General features: G+C 37.8%; 1 protein-coding gene across 4 annotated transcripts in view; it reads right to left on the bottom strand.

The window, feature by feature from the left end:
* Window positions 1-1560: 1560 nt before the first annotated feature.
* The window catches only part of SMG1 (SMG1 nonsense mediated mRNA decay associated PI3K related kinase), a 115500-nt gene continuing 104259 nt past the window's right edge, over window positions 1561-12801 (bottom strand). For 3 of the 4 annotated variants that reach the window (XM_050967672.1, XM_050967674.1, XM_050967675.1), the window contains 10 exons: window positions 12167-12636; window positions 10503-10640; window positions 9912-10064; window positions 9396-9575; window positions 8948-9175; window positions 8187-8398; window positions 7873-7979; window positions 5834-6013; window positions 5634-5740; window positions 1561-4254 (listed from right to left, as the gene is read on the bottom strand). In XM_050967672.1, the coding sequence (XP_050823629.1) occupies window positions 4177-4254; window positions 5634-5740; window positions 5834-6013; window positions 7873-7979; window positions 8187-8398; window positions 8948-9175; window positions 9396-9575; window positions 9912-10064; window positions 10503-10640; window positions 12167-12636 (1853 nt within the window). In that variant the 3' untranslated portion in view covers window positions 1561-4176. The remainder of the gene's footprint in view (window positions 4255-5633; window positions 5741-5833; window positions 6014-7872; window positions 7980-8186; window positions 8399-8947; window positions 9176-9395; window positions 9576-9911; window positions 10065-10502; window positions 10641-12166; window positions 12637-12801) is intronic. The other variant, XM_050967673.1, reaches the window with a different exon arrangement.

Genomic DNA, 12801 nt, shown 5'->3' with positions numbered 1-12801 from the left:
ATCCCCCTTTCTGTCCCTCTTCCAGTCATTGAGTTATAATGTTGAACTGAGCCAAATAAGCCTCCCAGAGAGTTTTCCCCTCAAAGATAGTGGGTCTTTTGCATCATTTGAGCTGAGACAACCTGATCGCTCCCTTCAGGGCACATGTGGGTTACAAATGGGGTAGAAAACCATTGTAAATGTCTGGTCTTATCCAAGTTTTCTGGTTGGCTCAATTCCTCATTCAGGTAGTTGTCTTCCACTATGGTCAGTGAGTGACTCTGATTTCCTTCTGTAGCTGAATTTTTAGCTCAAGTTCTTACTGCAGTTCATCTCAGTTAGCAAGTTCCACACTGGACAAAGCCTTTTTGGTCTGCATTATTTTGTGGAAAAAATTCTGGCCTATGACAGTCAGATTATTGATCACTTTGTCAATCTGTTTCACCATTCCATCCTTGGTGTCTTGCAGCTGGGTTTCTCAATCTGTCCTGGCACTCTGTAGCTGCTGCTCCAACAGGAATCTCATCTCAGCCTGCAAGCCATCTCTGGGCCCTTTCTGGGAAACCTCCAGGTCTTGTTTTAGATCTTGTTTTAATTCCATTGGCAGTCTCCAGTTCCTGTTTTAGGTCTTGTTTTAAATCCTGCTGGCCTTTTCTGATTTCCACAAGCACCTCCATTTATTTGGTCCATCTTGGTTCAAAAGGATACCAGCTCACAATTTCTCTCCTTGAAAAATGAATCCCACTCCTGACAACAGTGAAGCCCCTTTTGCACTGAGCAACTAGTCAAAGTTCAGGACCCTGGGGATACAGAAATTAGGGTTGGTCACATTTCTTTGCTGTATTCTTGTTTATTTACAAAACCCACGTTTCTGAATGCAGAAGGAACCAAGAACAAAAAGGAGCAGTTTCATAGCTTACCCGCCCCCCCAATCTCTACAGCCAAACTCAGACCCAAAAGCTCTCTAACTTTTTCCAGGGTCGCACTTTGCTCACAGACTACTGTGTGTCTCTTGCTTTTTTTCTCTTGCAGTCTTGTCTGTTCCCAGTTTTTTCCTGTGTTCTCTCACACCCACACAGTCATAATACCCAGTCAATCTATCAACCCCCTTGGTAGTAGTTTCTAGGCAGACTCTTAGGCATGGCCCCTTAACTGTCTCTTACAACTATCTTAAATGTAGGATTTGTTTATGCATCAACTCGGAGGTTTAAACTCAGCCCATAACATGGTTTCATCCAGCTCATAAAGCTATGTCTTGTCTTTTAAAAAATGTAATTAGATTAAGTCCACTATTAAGATTAACTCATAAGCAGATTCTACTGCACATAGGTTTCCCTAACTTTATACTGAATCTGCATATTTAATCAAAAAAAATGTTTACAACCCCAGTTCACTGAGGCTCCAATACTATAAAAACTTAGAATGTGAGAAGTCCTACTGAAGCTGCTTAATGCTTAATTCTAAAGGTCTAAATCTGGCACTTGCAGGCCATTTAAGATGATTTAATTTTGTCCCTCTCCCTACAACTTACAAAAACAACAGTAATTTAGAATACCATACAAGGAAACTAAGAATACAAGCTGAGTTTCTTTTTAAACTTTATTCAGTTAGGCAGTAAAGAACCCATCTCCACACAAGCGTTTCATTTCTGGATAGCAGAGGAATAATACATGAGCCACAGGTGAGTGCGTCAACCCTCCCCTCCCCCCGCTTCCAAGAAATAAAACAGCATGTATAATACAGTCTTATTACTATGGTGCTCCAGTACAGATTGTTTGTAAGGTTATTTGAAAGTGGAGAAAAAGTAAAATGGACTAGCAGTGAGAGCGTCTTGTTAGGCATATGAATTTTCTTTGCTTTCAACATTCAAACACTATTTCTTGCAATACATGTCACGGCAGAGGGTTTTGAAAGCATTGATATTGGAATGCATTTGTCATGAGTATCAATAAACATATAGCCTGTGACCTCCCTACCCCTAGTCAGGCAATCAGAATGCAAAAAAGGCCATAGTTTTGTTGGAATATCTAACACTAAAGAGTATGTCCATGAAAGACTGGCAAAAGGAGAGTGAATGCAGATCTGCCTAGGACCTACTGAGAAGGCATAAGAGGTAACACATGGTAAATATGTAAAATAATGTATGTTCTTCTGTTACTTATGCCTGTTGTTAATTTGTGTTATTTGATAATCACTACTCTAGCTACAGGCCAAGCTCTCCACTCACATAAGCAAGTGCAACTCTCTTAACATAAATGAAAATTGTGTCAGCTCATGCAAGTGGTGAACTTGGCCCAAGATATTTAATTATGATTAAGTTTTGATTTAAAAAAATCATTTTGGGTAGCTCAGTATTTAAAGTGTGTTTTTACTCTGAAAAGTGGCTAAAATGGCACACATTCTAAGTGGCTAAAATGGAATTCCAAGTTTATCATCTTTCAATGGCTTTTAAACCAAATTTGCTAAGTTTACAAATAGAGAAATGATTTTTACACCAGTCCTGCAAATTCATCTGGGATCAGAGAGTTCCAGCAATGTGCCTTCTATCTTGGACATCACCACTAGTAATAGATTCTGTAATCGGAACAGAATTGTGCTAAGTGCATGAGCCACAAAAAGAACCAGCTCATCTCTTCCATAGTATGGCACAGTCCATATAGTCTAAAGAATAGAACAGTGGAAAAATATTTTAGTCAATAGGCAGATATGGCACAGTATGAACTGAAAGTAGATCTGTTAAGTAGATGCCATTTTTATAGAAACTTTTCTGACCATAACCACACTTTGAGTGCAGAGCTGAATTTAAGAAAATCTTGATGGTAAGAAATTAATTATCAATGCATTATTGAACAACTATCTACTGAAGTCATATGGCAAAGCAAAAATTACTTTGCACAAATCTTTTCAAATGAGTTGAACAAAAATTGGATAGTTCTTCATTAATATTATATGTATAGGTCCTGAAAACCTCAGTAAACTGAAGCACAATAATTTACAAGTGTAAATTAAAGCATTAAGAACGTGAATTAAAAAGCATATCACTCTACCTCCACCAGAATATCACTTTATTGTTTGTTTATCTGTCATCAACAATGTAAAACTCTACTAGATACTCTATCCTGGTTTTTAAAAAGGTAAAGATTACATTGGATTAGCTACATTTTACCAAAGAAACTACAGCAATCACAGTAGAATGAGATTTGAGGGACAATTCTGAATTACAAAAAAGTGTACACTGCAAGCAGAGGGAAGTGCACATTAAATCAAATGCCTGCTAGATTCATTACTTTTAAATGCACAGTGACAATCTTGAGAAACTGTACATGATAAAAATCACAGAAATGATTTTAAAGTAACCAAAATTACATTTTGCATTTGATCAGCCAACTCAGAAATAATTAATGAATGTTCAATATTTTCAGTGCTTTTGGAAATTTTCCTGTTTACCAAACAAAAAATTTTGTTAATTTGACTAAACTGTGAAATACAAGGATTGAAATAAAAAGTATATTGGAAGTACACCTAAACTACAAGAATAAGCCAAGGGGATGGGACAAGCGGGGAAAAAAGGGGGAAGACACACAGGCTTTTTCTTCTATCTCAGAAGTTCTTCCAATGTAGTGTGTATCTGATACAGCTCTTTGCTTTCAGTCCATTTCTGAAGTTCATACCTTGTAGACTTTTTTATGCTAACTGGTCAACTCAACCAGCACTGTTGCCAACCAACAAGAGTAACAAGAATCTAAATGCATCAAATCTCCCTTTGCTGTGATTTCTTCACGGACCCATTTTCCTGTTTTTCTTTGAACAGGGTTTGATGTTTCCTGAATTGTTCACAGGGTCAGGTGGAATTGAGTTCCAATCACTCTGCGGTTTGTAGCATTCCAATTTCTTTTCTGCAGCTAACCCCCTGACACGTTTGCAGTTCTTCTGTAGCAGAAAGACAACCGTGTTGTTCAGGCGGTGAGCTTTCACCCTTGACCCTGGGGGGTTGCAGACCATTGTGTTTAGCATATCCCTGAGTGCAGCTATCCTGCAGGATTCACTTCCCAGTGCACCGAGATTTCCTAGGTTTCCTCAGATTAAGCCCCAGTATGCATCACCACCGACTGTGGTGCAGCTATGGATGCCTGAGGCCGAGTTGATTCTGGTGGATGTCTGACCTTGCTGAACCAGACTGATCTGCTTTCTTCCTATTCATACCCAGGCTGTCCAACCTTCATACAGCTGAGCCAAGTTATCTAGATTAGTTGCTTCCTTAATCACAAAGTCAACCTATTAAAAAGAGACAAATAAATAAAAGCTATTAAAACTAGCACTACTGAATGCATTTTCAAAATCAAAGTTAACTGATAAAGTACTTGCTGACTAGGTCTTAACATTTAGAAACTTTTGTAGGGAATTTAAGTAAACGTTAAATATTCAGTGCATTTATTCATACAAATCTACATAAGAACAGCCATACAGGGTCATACCAACACTCCATCTAACCCAGTATCTTGTCTTCCGACAGCAGCCAATGCCAGATGCTTCGGAAGGAATGAACAGAACAGGCAATCACTGAATGATCCATCCTCTGTCATTCACTCCGAGCTTACGGCAGTCAGAGACTAAGGACACCCAGAGCATGGTGTTGCATCCCTGACCACCTTGGCTAATAGTCATTGATGGACCATCCTCCATGAACTTATCTAATTCTGTTTTGAACCCTGCTATAGTTTTGGCCTTCACAACATCCCCTGGGAAGAAGTTCCTCAGATTGACTGTGTTGTGTGAAAGTCCTTCCTTTTGTTTGCTTTAAACCTGCTGCCTATTAAACAGAGTTTCAGAAAAGGAAAGACCAAGTATCCTCTTTAAAGCCCCAGTGCTGCAAATATTTAAGAACATGCTCAGCTTTTCATATATACATAAATTAAATAGCCAGAAATGATCATTACAATCATCTAGCACCTCCTGCATAGCAGGCCATAGGACTTCCTTGAATTCCTGTTTGAACTAGGTAAGTAATGCCATTGAAGTCAATGGAACCTATGTGTGTAAAAATAAGCATTTCTTTATAATGCTCAAATTCACAGGGAAATTATGCCCTTTATGTTACTTATTAAAGACAGGGAGTTGCAAAAGTATGCACAAAAGGCAACAATTCTGATGCATGAAAAAAAGAACACACTTAATTGTGTTGGCTCTGCAGAGCTAACAAGAATGAGAACTTTGGGTCACTAAAGTAAATATACATATATGACATAGTTTTTACTGAACTTCCTGCTGCCTAAATAGAATATTACAGATGCACTTTACACCAGAGCCTCTCTAATCTGCAGTGACTCTCTGCATATATAGCCTAAACTTGCACTGGGTGCTTTTGCTCCCACACTGTATTGCAAAGGAACATCTAATTTGTTGTTCCCCTCTTCCTGCTCTCCCAAACTAAATCTAGTGCAGCAATACTGCTTCCCATTCTATCCCTCCCACTGGTCCTCTTTCCCATAAAACAACTATGATTCCAATGTGGATTAACCAATTCTGAGACCACTCACTGTAGGTTTCAGTTTTGCAATCAAGCTTTAATGAAAGATAAATAAGTAAATTGATAATTTATTGACAAGTATCGTTAACAAGGACTGTTACTTAAACTTTTACCAAATTCAACTCACCTGTTCAGCAACAGACATTCTCCTGTTGGGATCCACATCTCGGCCCTCTAACTTGGCTTTGACTCGCTTCCACACACTAACTGCATATGAATTCCTTTCTTGCACAGCTAAAAATGCAAATTCAAACAATCAGCTACATTTAACAGTACATATTGAAGCACATTAACACATTTTACAACCATTTTTACTCCACTATTTACCCTTTCCTGTTTTAGGGTCCCTGACGGCCTTTTTAGGACTACAGGCAACACCTTTGCCAGTTCCTGGAACTGTGCTTGGAGGCGTATCTGCTGACGTAGCAAGATTTTTCTGAATTGGCTTTCTTGCATTCTGTGACATGACCTCTGGCTGGGTCTTCTGTCCTGTATTGCTACGCACTGCTGTAAAAATAATGTTTAATCATTTGAGCAACAGAATGGAGAAAAGTATTACTAAAACTGATTTGTTTTTACACTCATTTAAATGTAAAAATTAAAATTCTAAATAAGAGGAAACATATATAAAGAGGTCATTAACTTCCTAGTTCTCTAAAACAAGTTTCTGAGAGATGATCAGCAGCCAAGGTATTCCCATTAGTAACTAGCATATGAATGAATAAGCAAATTCAACTCCATGGTCCTGGGATTTGGATTCCTGACACTAAACAGATTTTTTTTTTTTTTTTTAATTTGTACATTGGCCTTCTCATCCCATCCACAAATCCTGTCCAACTACTGAACAGCAGAATTAGCCTCGGCATATAGCTCTCTTCTGCCCCTTAAACCCTCTTCATCTTCTCTCTCCAGGTATTATGACCTTTCCCTCCTCCCCTTCTTTCTTCTGCACCCAGTCTGCAGCTACCTGTCTCTCAAGGCAGCTTCACTGTTATTAGCTAAGTAGATTACTGGCTTTTTGGTTTTCCATCCACCTTTTCTCCATATGCTCCTCTGCCCCACAGGCCTCAGGAGAACATGGCACTCCAGAAACTTTTTTAACCGGGCCATTTGCTAGACAGCTTGGTCTGAGTGCTTGAGGTCACCTCCATATGCCTACAGCACATACACCTTCTGCGCATGTACATTACCATTGAACTGTGTGCACAGAATGGACTGAAGGAAGCTATACAGTTTACAAGGCAAATCAATGTTAATGTTCAAAAAACACATCCTTTAGTATAGAATTTGTCACGCTTATTTGCAGCCCCGACAAAAATTTGGAAAGTCTGAATGAAAATTCCATCAACTATTTAAAAAGTGTCCTTTCAGACTAAAAGTTCAAACTGAATTTGGATACAACTAATATTTTTTAATTAAAACTTGGTATATACACACACATGTAGCCTGTAAGAAATACCTGTTTCACAAAGTTTGATATTTTCTCTTTGAGAAACAGGTGTAGTAAGAGTGCCAAAACAGTACACTGTAGAGATTTAATCCTTTATTTTTCTATATATGCACAACACATATCAGAGAGCCACACACAGCATTTCAATACATGTACAAATGCATGACCCTACTGCAGCTCTTCTCTCTTCTGCTCCCCAGACTTCCTCATTTCTGCTCCCATTTTACTTCCCCACCTCACAAAACTAAACCAGAATTTCTTTTTGTTTTGTAAACCATGTATTTACAGGAGGTTAAAAGATTCCACTGCCACAACTGTTGTGAGGAACTTATGCAACCTATTCCTATTATCAATAGGAGTTAGAATGTAAACTCACTCCAGGCACTGATTTTACAATAAACCCTTACGTGGGAATTCGAGCTTATATGGACAGCAATAATGGTCTTTGGGTGACTGCATTTTTACAAATTAAGTCTTGACAACATATATAAATTCAGATGTTTTAAAATTAATTTGGACCCATTAAAAATTAGATTGTGAGGCTATTTACCAAATATCAGGGTATCAAAGCAAAGCACCACTAACTCATTCTTCGTTCATAAGGTAGACAGAGGGTTCTGGACTAACAGGTTCTGGTGCATTTACAGCATATCTGATATGGAGCATGAAGCACAACAAGGAGTATAAAAAAATTTTATAAATTTTCTGGCATTTGTGGTTTGAAGTAGAGGCTACTTTATAGGATATAAATTTTTCAATTTTACAGTATATTTTTATTTAAGAAAAGGACACTCACAAACTAACTCACTGGTTACACTTGCAGTAAATTTTATAAAGCAATTTTTGTTTTTTTGCTAAAAAAATGTTTTTGCTAAAAAATCCATCATGTTTGATTTGATACTTTCCCAAATGTTACCTGCAGCAAAGGTTGGCTGATATGTAGCAGTTGATGTTGGGCTTGAACATTCATTTGATGTATCCGTGACTAAGGGTGATGCAAAACTCACTAGATTATTGTAGACACTAGGAAACATAATAAAGTCCATAAATATTTATACATTCAGCTACAGTATGTTACTTGAAAATCCCAAATGAAAACCTGAGTAAAAATGAAGTGAAATTCTGCAAATAGATTGGAAAAGAACTAGAATGCTGTGTGTGTCTGGTTTTATTTACATATGTAAACAGAAAAGAAAATTCTGTCCAATCATACAGAAGATATAGCTTTACCTTTGACTCTGTGTTTTGAGTTCTTTCAAGGTGGGAGTTATTTCCTGCAGCATTTCAACATGCTCCTGATTGCGGACCTGACCCATAGCTTGAACTAATGTAAACAAAACTGTCTGAATATTGTCTTGCCATGATTTATATTCACCCAAGAACTGCCTAACACTGTTCTCATAGGGAACATCTTCACCATCTGCAAGAGCGGCTTCTTCATCCTATAAACAAAGAAACTAGGTGTTAAGATTCATGTTTGCTTTGTTCTGTATCATAGAAAAGCTTAGCAGTTGCCCTGCTTCTACAGCCTTTGATGGGTTTTCCTGTGACCACCACATACATAAGTGACTGTAATTTCAATAGATTAAACATGTTCTTCGGATTTATCTAACTTGAAAAGGAAATGTTGGACATTTACAAAATTTTTAGAAGGTTTGTGTGCGCATGTGGATTAAAACAGAAACAGAGACATGCATACAAGAAAGGCAAGCCTTAGGTTTACTAATATTTGATCAAACTGTATCACTCTGACCTGATACCTGCACAATGTTCCAGAACCTCTTTACTCAATATACCCTTGAGTAAAATTTCTTTGATCTCAAAGTGTTAATCAGTTCAGCCCTAGGTACATAAGCAGGAATCACCATTATTAAATATTTAATTTTAGGGAATACCATGAGGTAGCCTAACATGAATACCCTGGTAATTTTATTTTTCTTGAACACTAGGTAGGTCTTCTATAACAAAACAATGGAAGTTTTGGGCATTACCTTTGCCATGGCTTTCAGCAGATGTTTGACGTCTCCAAGTTGTCGGTTGTGACCAGTGAGCACAGTTTTAATACTATCAACCAGATTCTGAATTGTTTCACAAACTGTTTCTATCTGTTGTTCTTTCTCTGCTTGCACTGCCCTTTGCGTAGACATGTCCTGGGTTAGTTGTTTGTGAGCTGAGAGAAGCCATTCAGAGCTACCAATAGGATGTTCAAGATTGGTGCCCTGAAAAAAGAAAATTTTAAGCTCTATCTAGATACAATAATTTACTACACAAGTACTCCCATTTTATGTCTACTGCTAAACGGATTTAACCCAATACGCTTTCCTTGCTAAAACAAGCATACAAAACTAATAAGAAGTGAAAATAAAGTGGAGAAGCCATTCATAAGCTTTGTAATTATGTTGTATTCTACAATCCGTCTCCCCCATCAACTTTACTCACCACTCTCTGAAGTAAACGTAGCTCCAGGTCAGAGACTGAACTGTTAAACTGTGATGCAAATGAACACATTTGTTGACAACGTTTGATAAGTTCAAATAACGCAGTATCAAGACTCAAGGCTTCTGCTGTTCTAGTGCGTAAACTTTCAAAATGAATTATGTTACTGCAGAGGAAAGTAACCTACAAAGCAGAAAAAATGAGAACCACCCCAATTAAATTGCATATTACATCAAATAAAAACACAATGATGCTTCTAGGCTTTTATCTGCAAGTCTACTTCTAGACAAGAGCACTCAAAGCAGGCAGTAGTAACAACTGTGTCAATTCATGGGCAATAACATTATATAATTTTTTCTAATTTAAAAGCAGTTGGGATAAGCTCTGGAATCCCCAAAAATAGTCAACTGCCCTTCCTGGCACCAGAGATTTTTCCAAACCCTACCTGCAGTAGGGCTGAACAAACTTTCCTAAATTCTCAAATAAACCAACACTAATCAGTGTAATAGCTTATACTACCTGACTTGCTCTTTGACTTTCTTTAAGGACAAGGTTTCTTCTTTCAGCAATAGTGGCATCAAAATCTTGTAGAACTGGGGCCAATGCAGGATTGGCACCTCCTGCCCATTTCAAACGCTGCTCAATGCTGGCTTCAAGTGCTGCTAGCTTCTCCTATATCGAGAAAATGATGCTGAATCAAAAAACTGCAAAACACACAAAGCCTTTTTTTTTTTTTTTTTTTTTTTTAAAACCACTCTACCCATGGGACTACCCTTCCTATTGAAGGATAAGTGTCTCAGCCTTCAGGAGAAGTATGATTTGTATATCTAGGTATCTAGTCATGGAGCAAATTTTCTGCCATCCCAACCAGAGAATGCTGTGTCTGCTGAGGCAGAGGGATGAAGTAATTGAATCATATGCAAAAGGTGGGACAGAGGAAGGCAACTCAAACTAACAGGTCCAGGTAAAAGATGTTAGCTCACAATGGCTAACCAGAATCATGGTGAGCAAGAGGTGGACACTTTTGGAATGTGTGGACTGCATTAGTACAATGAGAAAGAATTCACATTTATGCATGCTGCAAAAACACATCCCAAAAAAGAAAAATACCTGAACTGCTCCAATTGAAGCTTCGATCTGGCTGAGTGTATGAAGTTTCTTTTTCATGCTGGCTAAAATTGCAGAACGGGGTGGAGGAGTAATGGACATGGCTTGTGGGCGACTGATAAGGAGATCTTCATGCTGCCACTTTTTCAGAAAAATATTTGTATTGAAGTTTATATAATTTCTTTCAAAAATATTAAACTTTTATAATAAGACATTAATTCTAACATTATGGTTACATTTTGTATCAAGGGTATATTTATAAAGAGTTAAACAATTAATAAATAGCAAATATGTTACAGATATAAGCAGCAGGCATCATAGTTATAAACATCGGTAGAAGGTGATACAGATAGTTATAAGCCATGGATATAAATAATGTACTGCCCTGTTGGACTAAATTGATTAACTCTTTATTATTAACCCTTCAGAAAATATGTGTATATGTACTGTTAATCTATAGGGAAAACGGATTACACTTTATACTTGGTTTTTAACCATCACAGGTTAACAAACAGAATATCTATGAAACAGTTTAGCAATTAACATTTTAATTGTTATTGCTGATTATTTTTAAAAACAATTCATTTACATTTAAAATAAAAAACAATTTCCTGCTCCACTTTTCTAAAACATACAAAACATTTCAAAAGGAAGACTTATCACAATATTACACTCAACCAAATATCTCCATAGCAGAAATCATTAAGGTCTTGTCTTCACATGCAGTGGTGCAGCTGTGCCGTTTTAGCACTTTAGTGAAGATGCTACTACACTGATGGGAGAGCTTCTCAGGGGCGTTGATTTTTCACTGTGGGCATTGCACTAGTTCCTCCTTTCTCAGGGGGCTGGAATGGAATTTTTCCCTCATCATCAGATTGGACAAGTGGTTTTTTTCCTACGTTCCGCCCAACTGGTTTAGGGTGAGGAGAGGCTCAGTTGGGCAAACAGGAAAAGGAATTAGACTGTGATATTGCAACTCATTATGGGAACATGGGACGGATGTCCAGTGCAGGTACTCCATCGGGAAGGGATACAGAGATCCAATAAAATGGATTAGTAAAGGATTTAAAGGAGATATCCTTTAAAGGAGTGGGAAAGGGGAGTGAGGTTGGGGCCCCTTCAACTGGTAGAACAGGGAGCCAAATCCCTTCCCTTTATAGACCTCTCTTACCCCTATTCAGAGGGGGAAGTCCAGGCTGTGGGTTGGCTGAGGACCACAATGGGTAAGGGAGAGGGCTGACAGAAGCCCCTTGGGTACACACTGAAATGATTATGGAATTACCTGCACCATACACTTGTATCTGCTGGGTACTGCTAGACATTTAATACATTTATAGCGTAATTAAACACACCCAGTGTCTCCGGTCCTTCTTCTGGCATAGCTGGACACTGGTTTATATAAGTTTAGTTCCAAAACTTAAATTATAAACTGTCATGTTTGCACTCTTGAGAGCAGCTAGCTCCACAAGCTACTAGCATGCTGCGCTATTCTTCCATATCTATGTATTAAATAAAATTTAAAAACTGAAAACTAAATTAAGTCTACTAAAAATCCATCAATGTTCATTATACACTCCACAAGCAATATGTATTTTATGTGCCTGCATGACACAACTAAAGCATATTTTTAGATGAACAATTTTGGAAAGAGTTTACATATGGTTTACCTGGAACATGGCAATATGCAACTGCACCCTCTGAAGGCTAGTCTTGCAAGAAGAAATACTGGTTTCAAGTCTGCGCACTAAATCATGTTTCTTCCATGCTGTGTCATATGAACTGGCCAATACTGTTGCCCTGTTCATGACCAACTGTGAGAACTTGCCAATTTGGATATTGTGTTCTACAGCTTTCTTACACAAGTCATCCACAGAAACTTTGCTTTCTGCTCCAAAGTCCTTAGCCTCTACTTGAGCAATGATATCCACACCCAGAGCACTGATGAAACTGCACAAAGTAAGCCCCAAGGCTTGATTTGGAAGGCCAATTAAAAGCTGTCTCACAAAATCTGCTGTAAATGCCTTTACAGGTTTGGCCATTTGGTCTTCACTAAAACAAGAATTTCTATAAAGGGCTTTCACATTGACAATTTGCACAGGTCCATTTATTGTGTTCTGATCTTCAAGTGAACTTGATCCTTTAAAAAAGAAACAGTATTTCATATGAACATTTTGTATATCTAGAAAAATTTCATTTGTTTCTGTACAGACAGCAATGTTATTACATGACAGAATTTACATTTATTTGCTAGGCACCAGCATCTTAAAATATGTAAGTTACAGAAATATAGATTAGTTTCATT

The sequence above is a fragment of the Gopherus flavomarginatus genome, chromosome 9, assembly GCF_025201925.1.
Source record: "Gopherus flavomarginatus isolate rGopFla2 chromosome 9, rGopFla2.mat.asm, whole genome shotgun sequence".
Taxonomy (NCBI): domain Eukaryota; kingdom Metazoa; phylum Chordata; order Testudines; family Testudinidae; genus Gopherus; species Gopherus flavomarginatus.
This window is presented reverse-complemented; position numbering and strand designations above follow the sequence as displayed.